Source organism: Polyodon spathula, unplaced genomic scaffold (assembly GCF_017654505.1).
Source record: "Polyodon spathula isolate WHYD16114869_AA unplaced genomic scaffold, ASM1765450v1 scaffolds_732, whole genome shotgun sequence".
Lineage (NCBI taxonomy): Eukaryota > Metazoa > Chordata > Actinopteri > Acipenseriformes > Polyodontidae > Polyodon > Polyodon spathula.
Window position 1 is genome coordinate 313,745 of NW_024472221.1, and position 20,650 is coordinate 334,394.

General features: G+C 40.6%; 1 protein-coding gene across 2 annotated transcripts in view; it reads left to right on the forward strand.

Moving 5' to 3' along the window:
- Positions 1 to 1,969, forward strand: part of zzef1 (zinc finger, ZZ-type with EF hand domain 1) — a 39,205-nt gene extending 37,236 nt beyond the window's left edge. For both annotated transcript variants that reach the window (XM_041240980.1, XM_041240981.1), the window contains exons 54-55: positions 188 to 259; positions 1,543 to 1,969. In XM_041240980.1, the coding sequence (XP_041096914.1) occupies positions 188 to 259; positions 1,543 to 1,623 (153 nt within the window). In that variant the 3' untranslated portion in view covers positions 1,624 to 1,969. The remainder of the gene's footprint in view (positions 1 to 187; positions 260 to 1,542) is intronic.
- Positions 1,970 to 20,650: the final 18,681 nt, after the last annotated feature.

Here is a 20,650-nt window from a genome sequence, read left to right on the forward strand (position 1 = left end):
AGTAGGGAGTTGAGCCGCCATGGGCAGTCAAGGCTCTAGTAATCCGTCACCTGAGTGAAGGCCAGTTTACACAAAAGCATGTGCTTCACGTCAAAGGTGTTCTTATAGTGTTTGGTTCAAACCGGTTTAATATCTGTGCGAGTTCGACCCAAGCTCTGACTAACATGTGTTCTTGTTGTCTGAGCAGCAGCAGGGCATCCTCCAGGAGTACCTGGTAGCGTTGACCACGGATCAGCAACTCCATGTCCACACAGTGCAGGTATGGACTCCACATCAAATGAACTGCTGCCTCTCAGTCAGGCTGTATTTTTTTAATGGATTTTTCTGCAGATCTCTGGAAAATCCTGATGTAAATTCTAGCAAATCCCTCCAAGGGGGAAACAAAATGTTTTGCATGTTTTTAAATATGCAGTTTGTGAGGATTTGTGTATTTAAGTCCTGCTTCCCTATGTCACATGACTCGGTGTCTCTCTTTTTTTTCCTAGCCATTTGCCTTTGTTTGCAACTGCTTGTTTATGGAACAAATACTAACCGCAGCACAGGGACAGGAAATATGGAAATGATTCAGATCTGCCGCTGTCAGAGCACGCTCCGAGCGCTTGGATTTCTTTTATTATAATAGATTTTTTATTTAGATTTTTGTTATGCTGGCAGATAATTCTGTTTTAGGAGCTGCTGGTCAATATGTAATTCAGTGTAGTCATTGTAATCATTTGCACTAGTTTCGCTTGTGTTTAATGATTAGGATGAGCAATAAGTGATCCTATATAATAAGACTACAGTACTTCCAATCATCCCCTAGGCTTTTACTTGATAAAGATCCCTTACTATTCTCTGTTGGGTTTCTGGTCATTATAACTCCTTCTTTATCTGTGCTATTTAAAGACTTCTCAAGCATCCGGTGACTTTTATAGCATTCTCCTTTCTTATTTCTGCATGTGTGCAATGTATAGGTGCACTTCTCTTTTTACACAATTGCAGTTTAACTCCACTGTGCCCACCACTTGTACCATGTCCAGAGAACACACTGAAACCTTTTTAAACCTACTGAAATGTTGCTAAAACAGTCCAGCTGTGCACCTTCAGACCGTCTGCCTGAGTGCACCCTCACTTGGCAGTAAATACATTAAACTGATGAAGTTTAAAAAAAGGAAATTGCTTTATGGAGAAGGCAAGCTTATATAATCCTTTGCACCTTTTCTTACATTGACATTGAAGTTCACGTCGTACAGCAGATTTACATTATTATCTTTTGACCTAAATAAAGAATGATAGATTCTGCTCCTTGGTTCTAGTTGCACCAGAGTACTCTCTTGTGGCATTACGGTGTCAGCTGTGATACAGTATACTAAAAATAGAAATCTACCAGGGCTTATTTCAAATTCACTAGCTTAACACCTCCCACTCCCAAACTGTGGGCCTGTTTTTTTATGTCACGACTTGCCAGCATATATTTTTCAATGTGCGATGAAACTGATGTGATGGATAGATAAGATGCCTGCTATCCATAATACCAACGTAAAAACCTCTTTTACTTTTCAGGCACTGAAGAACATCGCTGCCATTAGCCTCGCCATCAATTACCCAAATAAATCAACAAAACTGTTGAGTGTGTCACCTTAACTTGAGAACATCTGCAGAGCTTCGTGGAGGACTCAAAGGGCCTGGGAAATGATGCACCCTTGACTGTCTGTCTTCCAGCAAAGCTGACCTTGAAAGAGGGAGACAGTGTCCTGTCTGTGTGGAGCGGTGCATTTCATGCTGAAATGAATCAGCAACGTACTCCTGGAAAACGGGATTAAAACAGAAGAGCTCTAGAATTGAAATCATTTCCTTTCTTTTCATACTTGAAGAAGGTGTTTTGTTTTTTTTAACCCTTTTGCAGAGCCAGAACCATAATGTGGCTTATTAATCATTTGCAGTTCCTCAATAATCCAACTTTATATGCCAAATATAATTTTATCATGATTTTCCTTTTCATTTTAGGTCATTTTATTAAGTAGATCAGGTTAAATCTTTTTTTCTCTCTTTTTTTTTTTTTTTTTTTTTTTTTACACCCTGAAGATAGTCTAATCACCTGAACAACAATTATAGCACAGACCAGAAAAAAAAAAAAAAAAAAAAAAAAATATATATATATATATATATATATATATATATATATATATATTTTTTTTTTTTTAATTTTTTTTTTTTAATGTTTTAACAGTGTTTGTGTTGGACGTTTTCTGTTGGGGATATGAAGATAGTTTTAATCTTGAAGTAAATTCCAACTTACTAGTTATTGCCTAGCCATTTAAGATTCTTGTTATTATTGCTTGCAAATGCAGAAATATTCTGTTTATGTAATGTAAAAAAAGCGCTCTGAATGGTTTTGGATTGTAGCCCAAGCGTGGTCAGTCCCCTGCAGACTCGTTCAGCTTGCCTAGTCTAACAGCCATGGTATGCTTCTGGTGAATGAACCCACAGCCAAAAGAACAGCAGTTTTCCTGGCATGTCTTGGTTTCCACCTTGGAGTAGTTGCTGTGATAGTTCTGCGAGGGATCTTTAGTGGATTAGAACATGTTTTCCTGAAGTGGTAGCACTGAGTATGCTCGCTACAGTGTGTTTGTACTGTTCTGGGTATGGTATAACGGTAACACGAACTACACTCTTTTTCTTGTAGATTTGGTAATAACAAATAACGATAGTGTTCTATAACAATACATCACATGAGATTTCTACATTATTGAAAAGTAGAGATCAAACCCACCCCACCCACTACAGGAATGTTATTTGGTTTATTTAAAATTGGCTATTTCTGAAGCAATCTTGAGGGCAATTCCTTCTGTAAGCTGCGTTGCCAGTTTAAATAAAACCATCTTTTTAGAGGATTCCAACTTTTATAAACACAGGGACTGATCTAAAGAAATGCTTCAGGCGCACACCGGGCTGTACTTGAAAGAAGATTTAGAGGCACTTCCATGTTAACCAAAAATGTGTTTTTGTTTGTTTGAACTATGGTGGAAGGTGGGGTTTCTCAAAACTGCTATGAAGTACACCGCCAAGGAAGCCATTCCAACCACACTTTGTTTATATAGATGTATATTCTGTTGAGGATTCCTGTCTTTTCCCCAGAGCGCCTGAAGATATTATGCTCTGCATCGCTGTCAGAACAAGTATCAGCACCTCAATCATTTAAAATGTGCCTATCGCTATACCAAGCAATCCCAATTACATTTTCATATCATACTTTATAAAAGAATTAGCGTTTATCCAGATTTTCTTTTTTTTAATGAAGTGTAATACTGTTTTGGGTTCTAATGGTTTTTTTATTTTTTGTTTTAATAAGTTTATACGGCTAGTTTTTGTTTGAAAATCGCCATAAGGTTTTGAGTGTATGTTATATAGCTGTAAATTATTGTGCAATGCAGGAATGAATTATGCAGATTTAAAAAAAGATAAATATTATGTCTTCTCATACTTCAGGATAGAACACCATATTGTAATAATGATATTCATTTTTTTTTTTTTTTTTTTTAAATGGACCTGTTAAACAATATACTTGTATGACCTGTAATAATCTTTGCTTTTGTATGTGAAAGAGTCACATTAAAAAGAAATGCTGCAAATGTGGTCGATAGTTGTTTCAGTTTAATTTGCTTCAAAACGCTGTTTGTTTTTAAATCTGTTCTTCGGCAGACCATCTAACATCTTAGAGGCTGTGGTTAGTCTTCTTGGGACGAGAACCTGGGTAAAACAAGAACCTGTTTATGGCGTTCAGTTCTGATCCTGTCCGATACTGGGATCTAACCCTAGCTGAGCCTGCTGTGCTTTGATGGGAGTCCTCAAATGAACATCAGATGCTCTGTGAAGTGCTGTCTCTTCTAGATTGCCCTGGTCCTGCTTTATCAGACAGTAGATTGCCAACAAAATAATTCCATAAATCTTACCTGCACTGCACTTCTGTTTTCATGTATAAACTGCTCCGGTATCCAGCACCTTATCGGTTATAGAAGCCGCTCAGTTTTCATGCCACGCTTCCAGGTGAAGTCTGTGACATTTGTGTTTCTTTGGTCATTTCACCTGGAGAGTAAAATTATCTCCACCCCATTAAAGCATTCTTTCCTGTCATTAACTAACCAGCTGCTTCCCTCTAAAGACTGACGTGCTTTGCATAGTACAGTAACATGCCATTATTGTAAATAATGATGCACTTAAAACTGCACAGTGAGGGAAAAACAGCAAATGCAAGAGCATGACTTGTAAGATTTGAATTATTTCACTACAGGACATTAATGGGTTCCTGTACAGTCTCCCGTAACCTGGGCTAAATTCACAAAAAATAATGTTTGAAATTTTCTGCTGTTCTGTTTCATGCGGTTCAAGCTACAGATATGAAAAAAAAGATCTATAACTGATGACTCAATTTAGCCCCCTCATCTAGCTGACTCAGCCTGCCTTTTTTGCAAAGTAACCAGCCAAACTGAAGGATTTTAAATGCTGTGAAAAAAAAAAATTGTAGGTGCGGGGTTATGACTTTAGTTTAACTCTCCTGCATACTGGATTTGTTAGTCCTACCTGTCCAGCCCCCACAGATGAAAAATTAAAGTAAAATCAGATTTACAGATGTGTCATTCGGTAAATGAATCAATATCCCCAAAAATTGCTATAAAAATGTAACATTTATAATTTTAATAATTGAAAATACGAATACAGCGCTCCCCCTTCATATCGCTGTAGTCGGGAGCCATAGTTGAGAGGCTGTGCATATTTGTGTTCCACCTTCTAACCAAAATGAAAGTCCTAATGAGGTGTCTTTAGGGGGAACTAGGAGCCATGACCATGTCTCCTTCAAACTGGTTCTTCAAGGGTCCATCTTATAAAAGGGAGCATTGTATGTAGGTAATCTATTCCTGTTTCTGTTCTATAACTGTTCCTTCACGCCCATAAGTATTGTCACTCTCTGTTGACGTCATTATCATTCCCCTGAACAGCAAGCAATTCATGCTGATTGTGATCGAATGTTCTAACGCTGGGGTTCTTGGTCCTTAGCCCAGATTCTTTCCAGTTCCTAATACAGTTGATCGTTCGCTGAATCGTGTTGAAGGTCATATGCATTTTTTATTGTGTGCAGGACGAGTGGATTTTACTGTCCTTGAAATAGACAAATAGTGTTCTTGTTCTAAGCTCCCAGTGGAATCCTCAGTGAAGGTCAGCAACCTGTACTCCCTGACTGCATGACTCTCCTGCTCACCATGCCGCTGTCCCTTTACCAGGTCGGCACCTGCAGACCAGCAGCGTCTAGTTTAGACAATTCAAAGTGTTGTCTGTGGACACTCCTGCATGGTGCAAGCTGATGAAATAACATGGGTCACATGCTCTAGCTGGGATCAGGAACTGTTTGGAGCAAAACTAGAGGGCATTCTGTTGCAGAAACTCTCAGCATTGCATCACTGCAAGTCAGCACTCCTCACTATATAACCTTTTTCATAACCTTACATAAGCTATATAACAATTTCCAGCACTCCTCGTTACACGATAGCACAAGCCAAACGTTTGTCTACTTGACTTTCTTAATGTTTTGAAGTTATGGATGATCATTGGAACCTAGAATGAGTGACGCCTCCACTTTAAGTGTATTGTAGACTTAAATTGAGAAATACTAAAAGTAACTTCATAAATTCAATGACAAACATTTTAGACTAGAAGTCTTTCTCTGTGTCAATTTCTTTTAGGGTTTCCAAATTTAGTACTGTTGAGTATTTAATAGTTATTGATGAACTGAAATATGTAAAAATATATATATTTAACAGAGATACGTAAAGTTGTTATACCACTTATTATTTTGCATTACGTTGAGGTTTTTTTTTCTTTTGTTTGTTAATTATTGAGCAGGTGAATGCTCAGGGGGCAAACAACATGAAAAGAATCTCAATGCTGTTTTACTGTCAGCTACAGAAGGCTGCTGATGCTGTTAATGTAAGCAACTTGAAAAACAACCTCCCATTTCTACAATTTCCCACTAACACTTTCTCATGAACCCTCCCTACCCCGAGCCAGGAAAGAGACCTGGCAAACAAGGCACCTCCAAGGCACACAGCAGGGGGGCCAGCAGGAAGCTTGTACCTGCGGACAGTGTCTCCACCTGTCAGCAGGATTCCCCTGCCATTGGGAGCCCTGCTTAGTCATGTCAGATAAAGAATGAATTATCACTCCAGGGGGGTTCCGTGCAGGGAGATCCGGTTCATCTCGGGCTCCGATAGTGAAAGAAATCTTTTGAAGCAACCCCAGCATTAAAACCCTCCAGAAGGATGTTCTCTTTCATTGCCTGAAAAGTAACAGATGGATGAGGGAGGGAGGAGGGGATCAGGGGTGGTGTTCACATTTGATAAAGACGCTGCTGTTGAGAGTGCATTTGCTTGATTGTTGATCTGAAGCTCAGCCTCCCTACCTCTCTCTGGCTGAGACCTTGTGTATTTGGAAGAGCTCCACACACACACACACCCCCCGTTACTGCCAGGCGGCAGCAGATCAGCTAACGACTCACTGAATTCTCAAACGCAATTGAAAACCCAAACAGCCCATCTATAGTCATCATATTAACATGAGCTGACTGCAGATCTTGGGTGTTTAATACAGGGTGTTTAAACATCAGATCCCAGGCTGGGTTTAATACAGTGTGTAACTGAATAAGGTTGGTAAGGGTATCCACAGCCAATTTTTGTGTAACGTCACTTGGGCAGCAGACATAGAACTGTGGTGTTAGGGTATTAGACTACTCCAAGCTGGATTTGGGGCACCTGCCTAGTTAGACTCTTAATGCCATCATATGAAAGGAGTTTTTAAAAAGCAGTACTTACACTGGAGGATTAAATTATCTTCAGCCTGTGCTACACTTGACCCGGTCTCCCAGCCCAGTACATTGTGGGCAGGAGATTTGTGAAATTGGTTCTATTAGCAATTTGACAAGTGCAGCAGCAGTTTAATGTGTAAAGGCGTCTTGCATATTCAGCAGAGCTGGTGTTCTGCATCTCAATCGCGTCCTTCAAAATTGCAGGCAGGCACTGAGGCTGCAGCAGTTTCATAAAGAGTGAAGGGCTGAGTCACGCAGCCCGCTCTGAGTCACCGCTCTGCGAGAGAGAGGGCATGCCATGCCATCATCGGAGAAAAAGAAATTGAAGAGCTCCAGCGAGTGGGATTACAGCTGAATGTTCAAAATGACAGTGAAGTCAGTCGCTGTTCTATCACAACCTGCCAGGTAACCCCCAGAGCCCAGTCGAAACCCCCAGTGCGTGGGCGCCTCGGAGCCCCAGGGATTGAAACGCAGAGACGCACATGCAAATCTTCTGTGCCTGCAGTAGAAGGTTTCGAAAGATAGCAGGGCTGCTGGAAGCAGCTACATGGTATTCAGATGGGTGCATTTCATCAGCATTGCGGTATTTGGAAGCACACATTTCCTGCTTGATCCACAAATACATACAAATAAATCCGGCAAAGAGCTGGCTTTGCTTCCTTATTACATCCATTCCCAAGACAGAAACCACCTTTCTGTCACAGGATTCACTCACAGACCGTTTACACAAAGATACAGTGAGAAACACTTTATAGAATCACCGCATATTGTCATGAAAAATCAGCCTTTATAAGACTAGCCCTTAATATGTTGTTTTTTTGTATTTATTAATTCACATTTTATCTTGGTGTGGTTTGGGGGTGGTGCATTGACTATGGAAGTCTGTTACAGATGTAAGTCGTAGCACTGGGGTTCACAGCCCTTGCTTGTATTAATACTGTTCTCATAATGTTTGTGCAGAGGTACTGTGAACATATACAATGATTAACTTTTCTAATGATCTTTCTGCTGGTTTATCAGATTCAAAGCAAGGCTGTGTTACCGGGTAGACGAAGGACGTATTGCCGTAATTAGATCAGATTCCTGCATAGGGACCCTGGGGCACAGCCTATAGAGGATACCAATAATTGCATGGCTATAATTATCGAGATGAGTCGGTGCTGTTAACCCCACTATTTTTATGCAATTCCACCGAGTGCAGTGCGGGCAATTGGTCTCTGTTTTAAAGATTCAGCTCAGCAGGGCGATTCTATTGAATAAAAATGATATGCAATGGACTACCAGTGTAGAATGGATCATCCCATTGGTTTGTTAAAATAGGTTAGCTGGCCTTATTCTACAATTGCCCCTAAGAGCAAGGGGATGATGAATGCCACTACTCATATCATATCCAAACTATCAGCTAACTGCTCTGGTCCTTGTATATGGTACAGTCTGCAGTCATTCTATACATTTTTTAACAGATTTGTAATGTATCCTCTGTAAGAATCTACACTGAACAAAAATATAAACGCAACATGCAACAATTTCTAAGATTTTACTGAGTTACAGTTCATATAAGGAAATCAGTCAATTTTGAAATAAATTCATTAGGTCCTAATCTATGGATTTCACATGACTGGGAATACAGATATGCATCTGTTGGTCACAGATACCTTAAAAAAAAAAAGGGTAGGGGCGTGGATCAGAAAACCAGTCAGTATCTGGTGTGACCACCATTTGCCTCATGCAGCGCGACACATCTCCTTCGCATAGAGTTGATCAGGCTGTTGATTGTGGCCTGTGGAATGTTGTCCCACTCCTCTTCAATGGCTGTGCGAAATTGCTGGATATTGGCGGGAACTGGAACATGTTGTCGTACACGTCGTTCCACAGCATCTCAGACATGCTCAATGGGTGACATGTCTGGTGAGTATGCAGGCCATGGAAGAACTGGGACATTTTCAGCTTCCAGGAATTGTGTACAGATCCTTGTGACATGGGGCCGTGCATTATCATGCTGAAACATGAGGTGATGGCGGCAGATGAATGGCACGACAATGGGCCTCAGGATCTCGTCACGGTATCTCTGCATTCAAATTGCCATCGATAAAATGCAATTGTGTTCGTTGTCTGTAGCTTATGCCTGCCCATACCATAACCCCACCGCCACCATGGGGCATTCTGTTCACAACGTTGACATCAGCAAACCACTCGCCCACACGACACCATACATGCTGTCTGCCATCTGCCTGGTACAGTTGAAACCGGGATTCATCCATGAAGAGCACACTTCTCCAGAGTGCCAGTGGCCATCGAGGGTGAGCATTTGCCCACTGAAGTCGGTTACGATGCCGAACTGCAGTCAGGTCAAGACCCTGGTGAGGACGACGAGCACGCAGATGAGCTTCCCTGAGATGGTTTCTGACAGTTTGTGCAGAAATTCTTCAGTTGTGCAAACCCACAGTTTCATCAGCTGTCCAGGTGGCTGGTCTCAGACGATCTCGCATGTAAAGAAGCCGGGTGTGGAGGTCCTGGGCTGGCATGGTTATACGTGGTCTGCGGTTGTGAGGCTGTTTGGACGTACTGCCAAATTCACTAAAACGACGATGGAGGCGGCTTATGGTAGAGAAATGAACATTCAATTCTCTGGCAACAGCTCTGGTGGACATTCCTGCAGTCAGCATGCCAATTGCACGCTCCCTCAAAACTTGAGACATCTGTGGCATTGTGTTGTGTGACAAAACTGCACATTTTAGAGTGGCCTTTTACTGTCCCCAGCACAAGGTGCACCTGTGTAATGATCATGCTGTTTAATCAGCTTCTTGATATGCCACACCTGTCAGGTGGATGGATTAGCTTGGCAAAGGAGAAATGCTCACTAACAGGGATGTAAACAAATTTGTGCACAAAATTTGAGAGAAATAAGCTTCTTGTGCGTATGGAAAATTTCTAAGATCTTTTATTTCAGCTCATGTAACATGGGACCAACACTTTACATGTTACGCTTATATAATAGACTATTTAAAACAGAATGCAAAATACATTTACCACTAATATTACACACACACACACACACACACACACACACACACACACACACAGAGTTCTTTTTGTTTAAAGTAAGAGGGTGATGAAAAAAGAACAAGAACTTTTTCAAGTGTTGTTTTACTTCCTGCTCTGTTGTTTCACTAAGATCTTAGTCTTATCGTTGAGCTCCATGGGGGACGACACACAGTGATCGTCTGTGCTGCTGGCATGGGAAACACTCTCCCGAACGCAGCACCTACATGCATATTCCTTCATAAACCACCTAGCATTGTTCACCCATGGGAGCGCTCTATAAAACTGATTTAGAATGGCATTCATGGATCACAAAAGCCAGCTAATTAAAGTGGGGAAAAAAATCTAGTTTAATGGTCACTATAGCTCTTGAAATACAACCAGTCATCAAAATAGCCTTTGATGAAGCAGAGGGTGTTGCCCTTATGAACTGCATTGAAATGTTCTGTAAAGTAATGTAATAACTAAGAGTGAATCGACAGTTCCATGATCCTGGTTCAGCAAGGCATGAATGAGAGAATAACGACAACTGAGCTGCTGCAATATTGAGCATTAATCATGTATCCCCTTCGCTGTCTCCTATAACTAGCTTTCAGCTGAATGCACTGCTGGCTTTGAGATGCTGGCTGCCTGAAAACTTTGTTTTCCCTCTTAATTCCAAAAGATCAAGAGATGATGCAACCATACCAGTAGCATTGCAACCCTGATCCCTGTACCAACAGTCCAGTTTTTTTTTTCCTACCAGCAACTCAATATTGTTTTAAACATGCATTGTTTGCAATATGGTCGTAGACTATCGATCTGTAATTTAATTGTAAAAAACAGACTTTGCATGACCTCAGGCCCTACATTTTAGAGTGACTGTGGTAGAAAATGAAAGCTGCTGCAATGTGTCGCCACAGTCTAGCTGTAGTATAAGCATCTTCCCAGTGCCTCCATGATGCAGTGCCCAGCGGACTCCGCTGCAAGGTGAACACAGGGGAGCTCAGCTGGGAATCAGATCTGCACAGTCCAGAGCAATGGATCAGACAGTGTGAGAACTTGAGTGAAAACCTCGACTGCAACAGCACATCAACACCATTTACTCTAGTACCGGTGCAGTTACCTGGGTGTCCAAAGAGCTTGGGAGCGGTAGTTGATTTTAAAACTTGCTAATCCAATAGAACTATTAATGACTGTATTATTATTATTGTCATTACTATATTTTGCTGGGGTCAGGTGTCCATACACACATTTTCAAAAGCGCTTGTCCAAGTTTCATAAGAAGAGTACCTGAAGGAAGGTTTTAATGGAAAACCTGCTGAACGCTACCAATCGAAACGCAATGGAGAAACACATCTTTGGGGGATGAAACTAACGGCTCATCGCGTACTCAATGATTGCATAGCGTATAAACACAATACGTGGGCAGGCTGTATTGGTGCACAATGTATTCAGTCGTGTGCAAAGTTATTAGAACACCCCATTGCCTCTGTAGTTTTGATTTGTTGTGCAGATGAAATCAAACCACTGGAACTGAAAATCTTGGAAAATTGTCAAAATATGCAAATTATTGATTGTCTGATTTAATTGATGGCTATAGTAGGCCACGTGCAATTCATTTAAAATAGTAAGAGAAAAGGAACACATTGACGCAAGTGGTAAAATGCATGAGACTTTTTAGAAGTTGTTTAAAAGTCTAATTAAAGCACAAAGTGGGCTAGCATTTACACACATAATAATTTTTATATAGCACCTTTCATAGTGGACCACAATCACAGCACTTTACAAGATGCAAGACTAGGGTGTATGAACAGTGCATCGGCTGCAAAGTCACTTACCACAGCATCTCACCCCAAAGATGAAGCACAAGGAAGTTAAATGACTTGCTCAGGGTCACACAATGAGTCAATGACTCAGCTGTAATTTGAACCAGGTACCTACTGGCTACAAGCCTGTTTCTTTAACCACTGGACCACACATGAGTGCCTATTGTTTTGCTGATAATTGACCAAAAATTGAATTTTTCAAAGGATTTCAAAGGATATAATGACACATCTTGAGGTGTTCTGATAAACTTGCACACTGCTGTGTAAGTGGATCTTCAATAAAGAGAAGCAGAACCATTTTGGATATCTGTAGTTACAGTATTAACTTAACCTTGATATTCCATGCAGTCCCTTCCTTGGAGTCCTGACAGATCTGGAGTTGTGACCCTGGAGCTCCTGTTGAAGGGCAGGCTGCCAAAGCCAGCTGGCCTGCCTTGTGGTGAAGGGGCCCCTCTCTGCCACTCCCACCTGTGCGCAGCTCCACTCGCGCTCTCTATAGCTGGCAGAGGGTCCTTCAAGAATGCTGCTCCTGTTTCTCTTCCTGCTGACTGATCACAAATAAGGCTTGGTTTCTGATAAACAATTTAGCAAATAAAGTCAAGTATAGACTCTGTCCATACAGAGGAAGGCAAGAACCCGAACATGGCTGACTGATTTAGTTTGTCGACCTCTGGGAGGCGAACGTATGTCAACAATTTTCTTTTTTTAATTCATTCCCTTTTTGGGACATCCTTGTCGATGGGGAAATAATGGAGCTGGCCACACTAGATTTTTAAAGATAACCGATTGTGATGAAAGTCTGTCTGTGCGTCCGCCTGTACGTATGTTATGTCTACGTTTTACATTATTATTTGTTTAATTAGCAGACGCCAGATGCAGGTCAGAGGGATTATACATTTCCATGTCACTGATCACTCCAAACTGTATCTTAAGCTGTGACGGGGGGGGGGTGAATGTCACTAACAAACATGTTATTACTTGTATTATGTGGCTAATAACAACTGCTAGTCCTGTTGAGAGTCGACTGCTGCCCTTTTATTTATCGCACTTGCTCTCGTGCTGTATGTCTTTTTATTACATCCCAGTGATTCAGCATTAACAAAGTGGCGAGGTAACCCATTCTATACCCTCTGGGGCTCCTAAAAAAAATCAACAAACAGAAGAGTTGTCATCACTTCTTGTAAAAGAACAACACAGTGACTGTGCAAGTCGCACCTGTTTGTGTTCTTTCAGGAAAACAAGAAGGACCGCCATTCGTTATCTCTTCAAAAAAAAACAAAACATGCAACCTGCAAATAACCAACTGGCAGCAGGGCATTGCATAGCTGGTCTGGATTTTAAAATCCTTCAGATTTAAAAAGTCTATTTTGGATTTTCATCGAGAATGGCTGCAGAGAGTCGCTTGCTGATTGAGATGCTGGTTCTTCACACGGACGGGTGATAGCGAAGCAGCCGTCAAGTCATTTCTTCAGATATTGAGAGAATTGACAGCCACTGAAAAGGCAGTTTGTGGGTTGCATCTCAGAGGTGATGTGTCTAAATGAAGGGATGATCAAACCATTACCTCACACTCTCGAGTTGAACTGAACTAAACAACTATGCACCAAACTTAATATAAACCAGACAGATGAAATATACAAGATACTACACTTTTGCTAACGCATAGAGGGCCATTGCTAGAGTGTGCAGCTTATAGAACTCCCCTCAATTATCATACACGTGTGTCGTGAAGTCAGCACCACCTAAAATAACTTAACACCTGATTGATCTAAACTGTGGTATTTGGATACAAAAACAATTAACAGGACTATTTCTAATCCTTTTTGCACCAGTGAAGCTCTCTAGAGTTTACTGCTAAACTTTACCTAAAAGTTTGGGAAGGAGAGAAAAGGCCATTCGGCCCATCAAGGATCGTCTCCTTGTTAGCACAGCATTCACCCCTTCAGTGATGTTTCAAAGTTAAGAAAGTTGAATAGAAATTAAAAAAAAGGTGAGCAGAGCTGTGAAAAGGGTAAATGTCAACTGCGCTTCTAAAAGGTATACTAATGCAAAATTGATTCTGCTCGGTCTGAAATCCACACGACTGATTTCCTTGTATTGAATTTGATGGCTCAGAGAGCCCAAAACTCAATAAAATCTCCAGTTGTGTGAGACTTAAGTTGCAGTGTGCTGTGATTGCATTTCTGTTTAGATGTGTAATTTCTCCATAGGGATGGGAGAATACTTGACCTGGTTTTGTATCGCTTTATCGGTTTATAGTGTTTGAAGAGGCAGCAGGTGAGTATTTTACAGTACATTGCTAGCTACCACACTCGCCTTCCTTTTCAAGCAAGCAGTCCTTCGTGTTTCAAAAGCACACTTGCAAATGTTTGTTTCAAACCCCCACTATTATTAGCTTTGACATTTTCCATACGCAGGTGGATCCTCTGGGAGCCCCAGGTAGTTTAATGGTCCATGAAGCAAGCCTGAAACGGCAGAGGACTATAGAGCGCACATATTGTTCCCTGACTGCATTAATCAGTGGGATCACTATGCAAAGGCGCACCCATTGTCTATTGCACCCCTTGCCTTATTTTTAAAGCTGACCTAAAACGGGCACAAATATCATGGTGTGCCCATGGTGTTCCATAGAGATACATAAATATTCATTTATGTAGTGATTTAGTTTTTTTTTAAATAACTATGCGCAAACCCTTATCATTTTGTATATTTGAATGCACGGTACAGGAGAATGCCGCATGTTAAATACTGCACTGAAGCATGGATGAAACACACGTCACAATGAAGGCGGATGGGGTTTTTGTCTCTCTCTAACCCTTTTTGTTTGTCATTCCATTATCATTTTTAGGAATTCTATGCGTCACTGAACCACATTACTCACAGAGACAGTGATTAATCCTAGAGCTCTCTGCAAGCAACAAGTCTTAAAGCTGATCCAAGCAAACCAGAAACGCAGCCTCTGTTATCCAATAGACCAATGGTTTAGCTCCAATCAACTCCCCAGTAATTCTTTAACTTGGTTATCTTTCTCTACTGTGAGTATAGTGTTTGTGTAAGAATGAGCTTTAAAAAGGCAGTACCCCCCCTTCCACCCAGGAGTAAATTCAGAAAGGAGCTTCATCATGCTGTGCTAATACTCTAGACTAGTGGTACTCAACTCTGGCCCTTGAAATCCAATCAAATCCAGGTTTTTACTCCAAGCAGGTTCTAATGTTGGTAATTGAAGCTGCTAAGAGGCAATTAACTAATTTAGGACCTGCTTGGAATACAGACCAGGACTAGAATGGATTTTGAGGGCCAGAGTTGAGCAACACTGCTCTAGACTAATTCAAACCTTCTGGGATTATCGATTTCTTTGGGGCACTGATGGTAATCTGTGCTGTAATAAAACATTTTTAATGTTTTTGATGCGGCTATATCTTTTTGCACACCTATCATAGAATTACGCTATTGAAGTTTGCTCTCAGCATGCATTTCATTAGGATAACCTGGTTTCCAGGGCAGTTAAAATGACCTGGGTTAGGATTAACAACCAGCGTAGAGCTATGGCCAAAAGGTTTTGCATCACTGAGACATATAATTAAAAAAAAGACAACTGTATGAACATCATTTAGATCTTTTATTTAACATCATGTAATCAAAGAAACCACCAAATGATATCGCAAAAGTCTACCAGAAGCCTTGATAGTAGTACAGCATTTCATGTTACGTTTCGAAATGCCACATTATTAAATTTGTCATATGGAAAACTACAAAGCGGTAATTCAATATGTTAACATAACATTATTCAGCAGCTTTCATTTGACTTTAGGATGCAAAATGAGTTAATTCTATAGGATGAGGCAAAACTTGTACCCCCGGCTGTACACAGCACTCAATAACGAGACTTTGAAACAAAAGAACAAAAGAAAACCAGTGGGGGGAAATGAGATGCATTGAAGTGGCAGGCGGGCAGGTTTCAGGAAGGGTCTCTACGCTTGAGTCTCGAGCACCTGTACACCTGAATCTACCCCAGTGCAATGTGCACAGGAGAGAGACTGTGGCTTTACATTTCACTGCGTCTCTGTAATGGGGAACAGGTTCTGTTTCTCATGCTTCCATTGAGCAATTCATGATCACAGTTAAATACTTTGAAATGATGGTCGTATAGTGGATACTCTACTACATTGCAGTAGATCTATAGTAATAACAAAAAGAACAGTGTTGAAATCCTTCTTGAATTGCAGCTGTAGGGTACCTAATTTTATTTAAACCCTGCACTTCGGAAATCAACTGAAATTATGGCCTGCAAGTGCTGATTCTTGCAATTTTAAACAAAGTAAAAGATGGAATGTGCATTGTATTACTCATTTAGTTTTTGATGCATTTAATTTTTTTTTAAGGTTCTAATTAAGAGAACGGGGACCCTTCTGTGCCTGTCTGTCACTGTCTACACGGCAAACTGATTTGATTTTGCAACTCTTTTACAAACAGAGCTACCCTTCTATTGACCTGTCAGGTTGCATTTGACTATAAACAAATAAACTCTTGTTTTCATACAAATATTTGACCCTTTCAGGTACTGTGCCATTAGCACGCGATTGATCGGCACCCTCTGTATGTGTGTGCACTGGTTTTATTAGTAGTTCCTTAAATAAAAGTTGTATTTTAACTTTTTTTCCCCCTGCGGTGTGCAGGGATATAAAACTTGCAGTGTTTTTAAGCTTGTCTGCTTAAGAGTGAGAAGGTCATTCCCATATGGTATTTTATGACTGTTTAATAGAGGCACTGTCGTTGCAATGATTCTATACTAAGGGACCTGCAATGCAGTGGTGTAGTGGAGCCGGAACACGGGTCTGGTATGATTTTCTGTAGGCAGCAGTTGTGTAATCAAGCATAGGCAAACTAAGTTACATGACATCTTCCACACAACTGTTTGATTCAGCCAGTGATCCTTGATGCAATGCAAACTTCCTCTATCACAAACTACTACTTTAAGAAGGGTAAAAATGCTGACGAAGATGACTGTGTGGAAATTAGATAAACGCCTTACCTGTTATGTGTGACTAGTTCAGCATACTAATAAAATGTGAATTTGTATAATAATTCAAGAAAATCTATATTTTGGTGGTGTTCCAGTACCTTCAGATTTAGGACCACACCTCTGCTGCAATTCGAGCCACTGGTGCTATTGGTAATGCTAGTGTACTCGATTGGTGACACATAGCAATAGTACTTTCCTTAGGGAGATTACTTAGGGAATCTTGTAGGATTTCATAATGTTTTTGCTGTAATGGTGTTAGACAGGCTGGCTTCCTTCCTTGCTTGCTTGCTGGCTAGTGCTCAACAACCTGTACCCCAGTTGGTAAACCGATTGGATGTATATGCAGTGTGTATCCAGTCAGTAAGTTCTGAAATCGGTCTAGGTTACCGGGAGACCCTGCCAGTGAGAAGGCTGCTCATTAAGCAAATGACACAGAGGACCCTGGGTAGCAGCACAATGTATAATTCACCCTCACTCAAGGACAGGGGTTGTACAGCTAGTCAGGTAATGAGGTTCAAAGAATAATTCGAGAGACTGTTAGGCTAGAGAGAGTTCTAATGAGGGGGTAGAGTCTACGATCGACCTGGATATGAAAGCTGTTTTATTCAGAGAGGCAGTGCTGTTTTGTGAGGCTCATAGTATCCTGGAAATTGTGGTAGTAGTTAACAAAATAACGAATCCATTAACTGTAAAAGTTTTTCATTTAGCAACCCTGTATTTTAATAAAGCATCATATCTACACTACACTCGCAGGCCTTGCTTTTTGACTAGTCTTGCACTTGTATATCTATTTCAACTGGGGTGTGAAACTCTCCCCACCCCTTCAGGGTGTCAGTAACCAATCAGCTACTCCCCTTGATGACTGGCATGCTTTCAGCCAGTAAGATGCTTTGACCCTGAAGAAACGGCTGAGGTGAAATGATCTGGGACGTGAAGCAGTCACAGATGTCCTGAAAGGCGAGCAGACTGAAAACCCGCGTGTTGCACCTTCAACAGCTGTTGTATGCTGCTAATGGAAGCACATGACAGATTCATGTTAGCTTCACCCATTTTTAAGAAAGCAATTATAAAGTTTGCATGCTCGTTCATGCACAATGTGAAGTGTGTGCCATCTTTTTCAGCTTTTCTTGTTTGCCAACAATGATAGCAGCAAGACCACAATTAAAATGTGGTCTTGCCTGTACACACTTACTGCTTTGGGTCACAACTGTCATGCATTTTCAGTCCAGGTTTGTTAGACGTCAAATCTGTAATGTAAAAAAAAACAACAACAACACAGCGTACAAACAAACAAGAACACCATGAAGCATCGGGCCCTGTGCTGCTAAGCCTGGAATCAACACTTCAAAGTTCTGAAAAAAAAGACTCAAAGACGATGCCTGGGTTACTCCAGTTCAGTGTGGTGTGTGCATGTAGGAAAAGATACACGTCTGTGCTTTAGCTGTCTGTGTAGGCGTTTGTGAGGGAAATCTATTTAATTTTAAAATAGATTGCAGGGCTGAGAGCGCGGCACGGCAGGTCTTGACTCAGTGAGTGAGTGAGGCTGTGAATAATGCATGAGGATTAGAAATGAGCTGGATAGAGCGTCTGCTAATGTAACCATTTCAAGCTTCGTAGCGCAATATAAATCAGAAAGAATTTGAGAAACGCTCTGAAATGGTGAGAACTGGTCCACCCTTCTCTTCTTGTGAAGAGGTTTCTGTTATTTGCTTTTATTTCATTTCAGTTTGGAATATGCAGATCTTTCAAAGACAAGGCAAAACAAATAAAGGTTACTCCTACTTCTTGGTATTAAATCACTTCCTGTGCTTTAGCACAGTATCGCACCAATGGTCTAGCTGGCCATATGACCACAGCAAGTGATACCAGGAAGAAACAGATTGTTCTTGGAAAATGTATTTATACAGATATTTCAAAGACAAACACTATAGGTGGAAATGCATTCCTGCTTCCTGGAACCTCATTTATTCATGGGCACTAGTTCAGACTGACTGACAAAGACACTGGCTGAAACGTTTGTCTTCTTCACTTTGATTCGAATGTTTATGGATGGTGCAGTTCAAACTCACTCCAATGCTCTTAGTGCTGTCAGACCATGTGGCCTAGAGCAGAGGAACCAGGATGCAGCAGCTTATTTATAGAGTTTTACTTGATGCAATTAATGTAAAAGTGAAGACCCACAAGGGTCTCTACCCAGTAAAAGGGAAACCAGTGTGTAATAACATTTACTGCCCACATGGAAACTCATATGGGGAAACCTGCAACAGTTTTATCTCATCGTGACACTGGAGTTTTACCACATTGTTGCAATATGTTACATGATAACAGTAAAGGATCAAACAGAAACGTGTGGACGATGAAAATAATGTCTTATAGTTTATCAATTACAAAAGTACAAGCAGACTAAAGCCATAAACAAGCAAACACATCCCTTTGTGGGTGGTTATTTTCAAATGCAGCGCAAGTCAAATATTTACTGAAAAATACTATTTTATTAGCTAAATATATTGGTATTTGTGAAAGAGGTGCGTGTACAACAAGACAAACTAGAGCTTGTCAGCCTGGATCGGTATGTTTATGCTTGAGCAATGCTTCTTTGCACAATAACGTGAATGATTCTTCAATGGACAGCAATGCACATTCTTTCTAAACACATCTAGGCAGGACACAGGATGCTGAAAACACTTGCAGCATTGGAAGACTGCAGATTACAGTAAACGACTGCAGCTAACTATCTGGAATGTCAGATATTTTTCGCCGAACGGTCATGATAAGACGTAAATTGTTTCCTTAGTTAGGTGTGACACAACAATTTCTGTAGTCTGTCAGATTTATTTATTTATTCTAAAACAGAATTTACCTAAATCTCATGTCCCTTACACTCGGCTGTTAACCTGAAACACAGAGCCGGTTTTCCCAGCGCTTTACAATGATAATCCAGTGCATTGTGCTGCATTATTTTGTGCGTATCTTTATTTAATATGCCTCCTTTGGTTGGTTGGCACGGGTGTTCCACTTTTCATATAGCACATCAGCACATTATCACTTATTCTTGCTCCATTTCCTTTTTGGGGTTTGGTACACTGAAGAAGACACAAGCCAAACCATTTGTTTACTTGATAGAGTGTCTTAAACTTTAGGGATGCAAATGAGACTCCGGTTGCACAGCAGTTTCATTCAGTAGGAGCTTGATTTGCCGCAGTGAAACCAGGAGGGAAGATTTGGATTTTTTTTAATCAAAATTCGTAGCAAATGAGACACAGATAACTTAAACAGCAAATTTGCATGGGTATTAAATATGATTTATCAAGTGAATCTAAACAGCATGATGAATATATTCGTTACAATGACTCTGATATTTCACACCCATACCAAGCTGTTGTTTTTCACAACTATATCTTTTAGTAGTTTTATTTATATAATATATATATATATATATATATATATATATATATATATATATATATATATATATATATATATATTGGTTCTCAATATGTCAGTTAATTAGGTATTAACACTCATTTGTATAGCAATTTGCATGTGCTCCCATGCAATAGATATCCAGTTACCTTTCTAGTGTGTTTTAGCTGGGCTAAGCAGTGGCTGGGAAGGTAGACCCATTGGTAGATACACTGACACCCAGGCAACACTGTGAGTGTTATTACATGTGTGGAATGGTGCATTGCCCTTAAGGAAGCACACTTCTGTCACTGTAAGATAGAAAGACTAATTGAGAGGGACCCAGGGCTTTCCACTCCTTATTGACCAGGAGCTTTCCTTTCCAAGCACTATACACCCCAGAGGACTTTTCCGTTAGATTAATACTTTGTGTTAGGGTTAGCCAGACTCAACTGTCTGTTTGCCTTGACTACAAATCGTGTGTTGACAAGCAGCTGCAGTCTCTTTGTTTCTACTACCTTGTGTTGGCTTGTTTAGGTT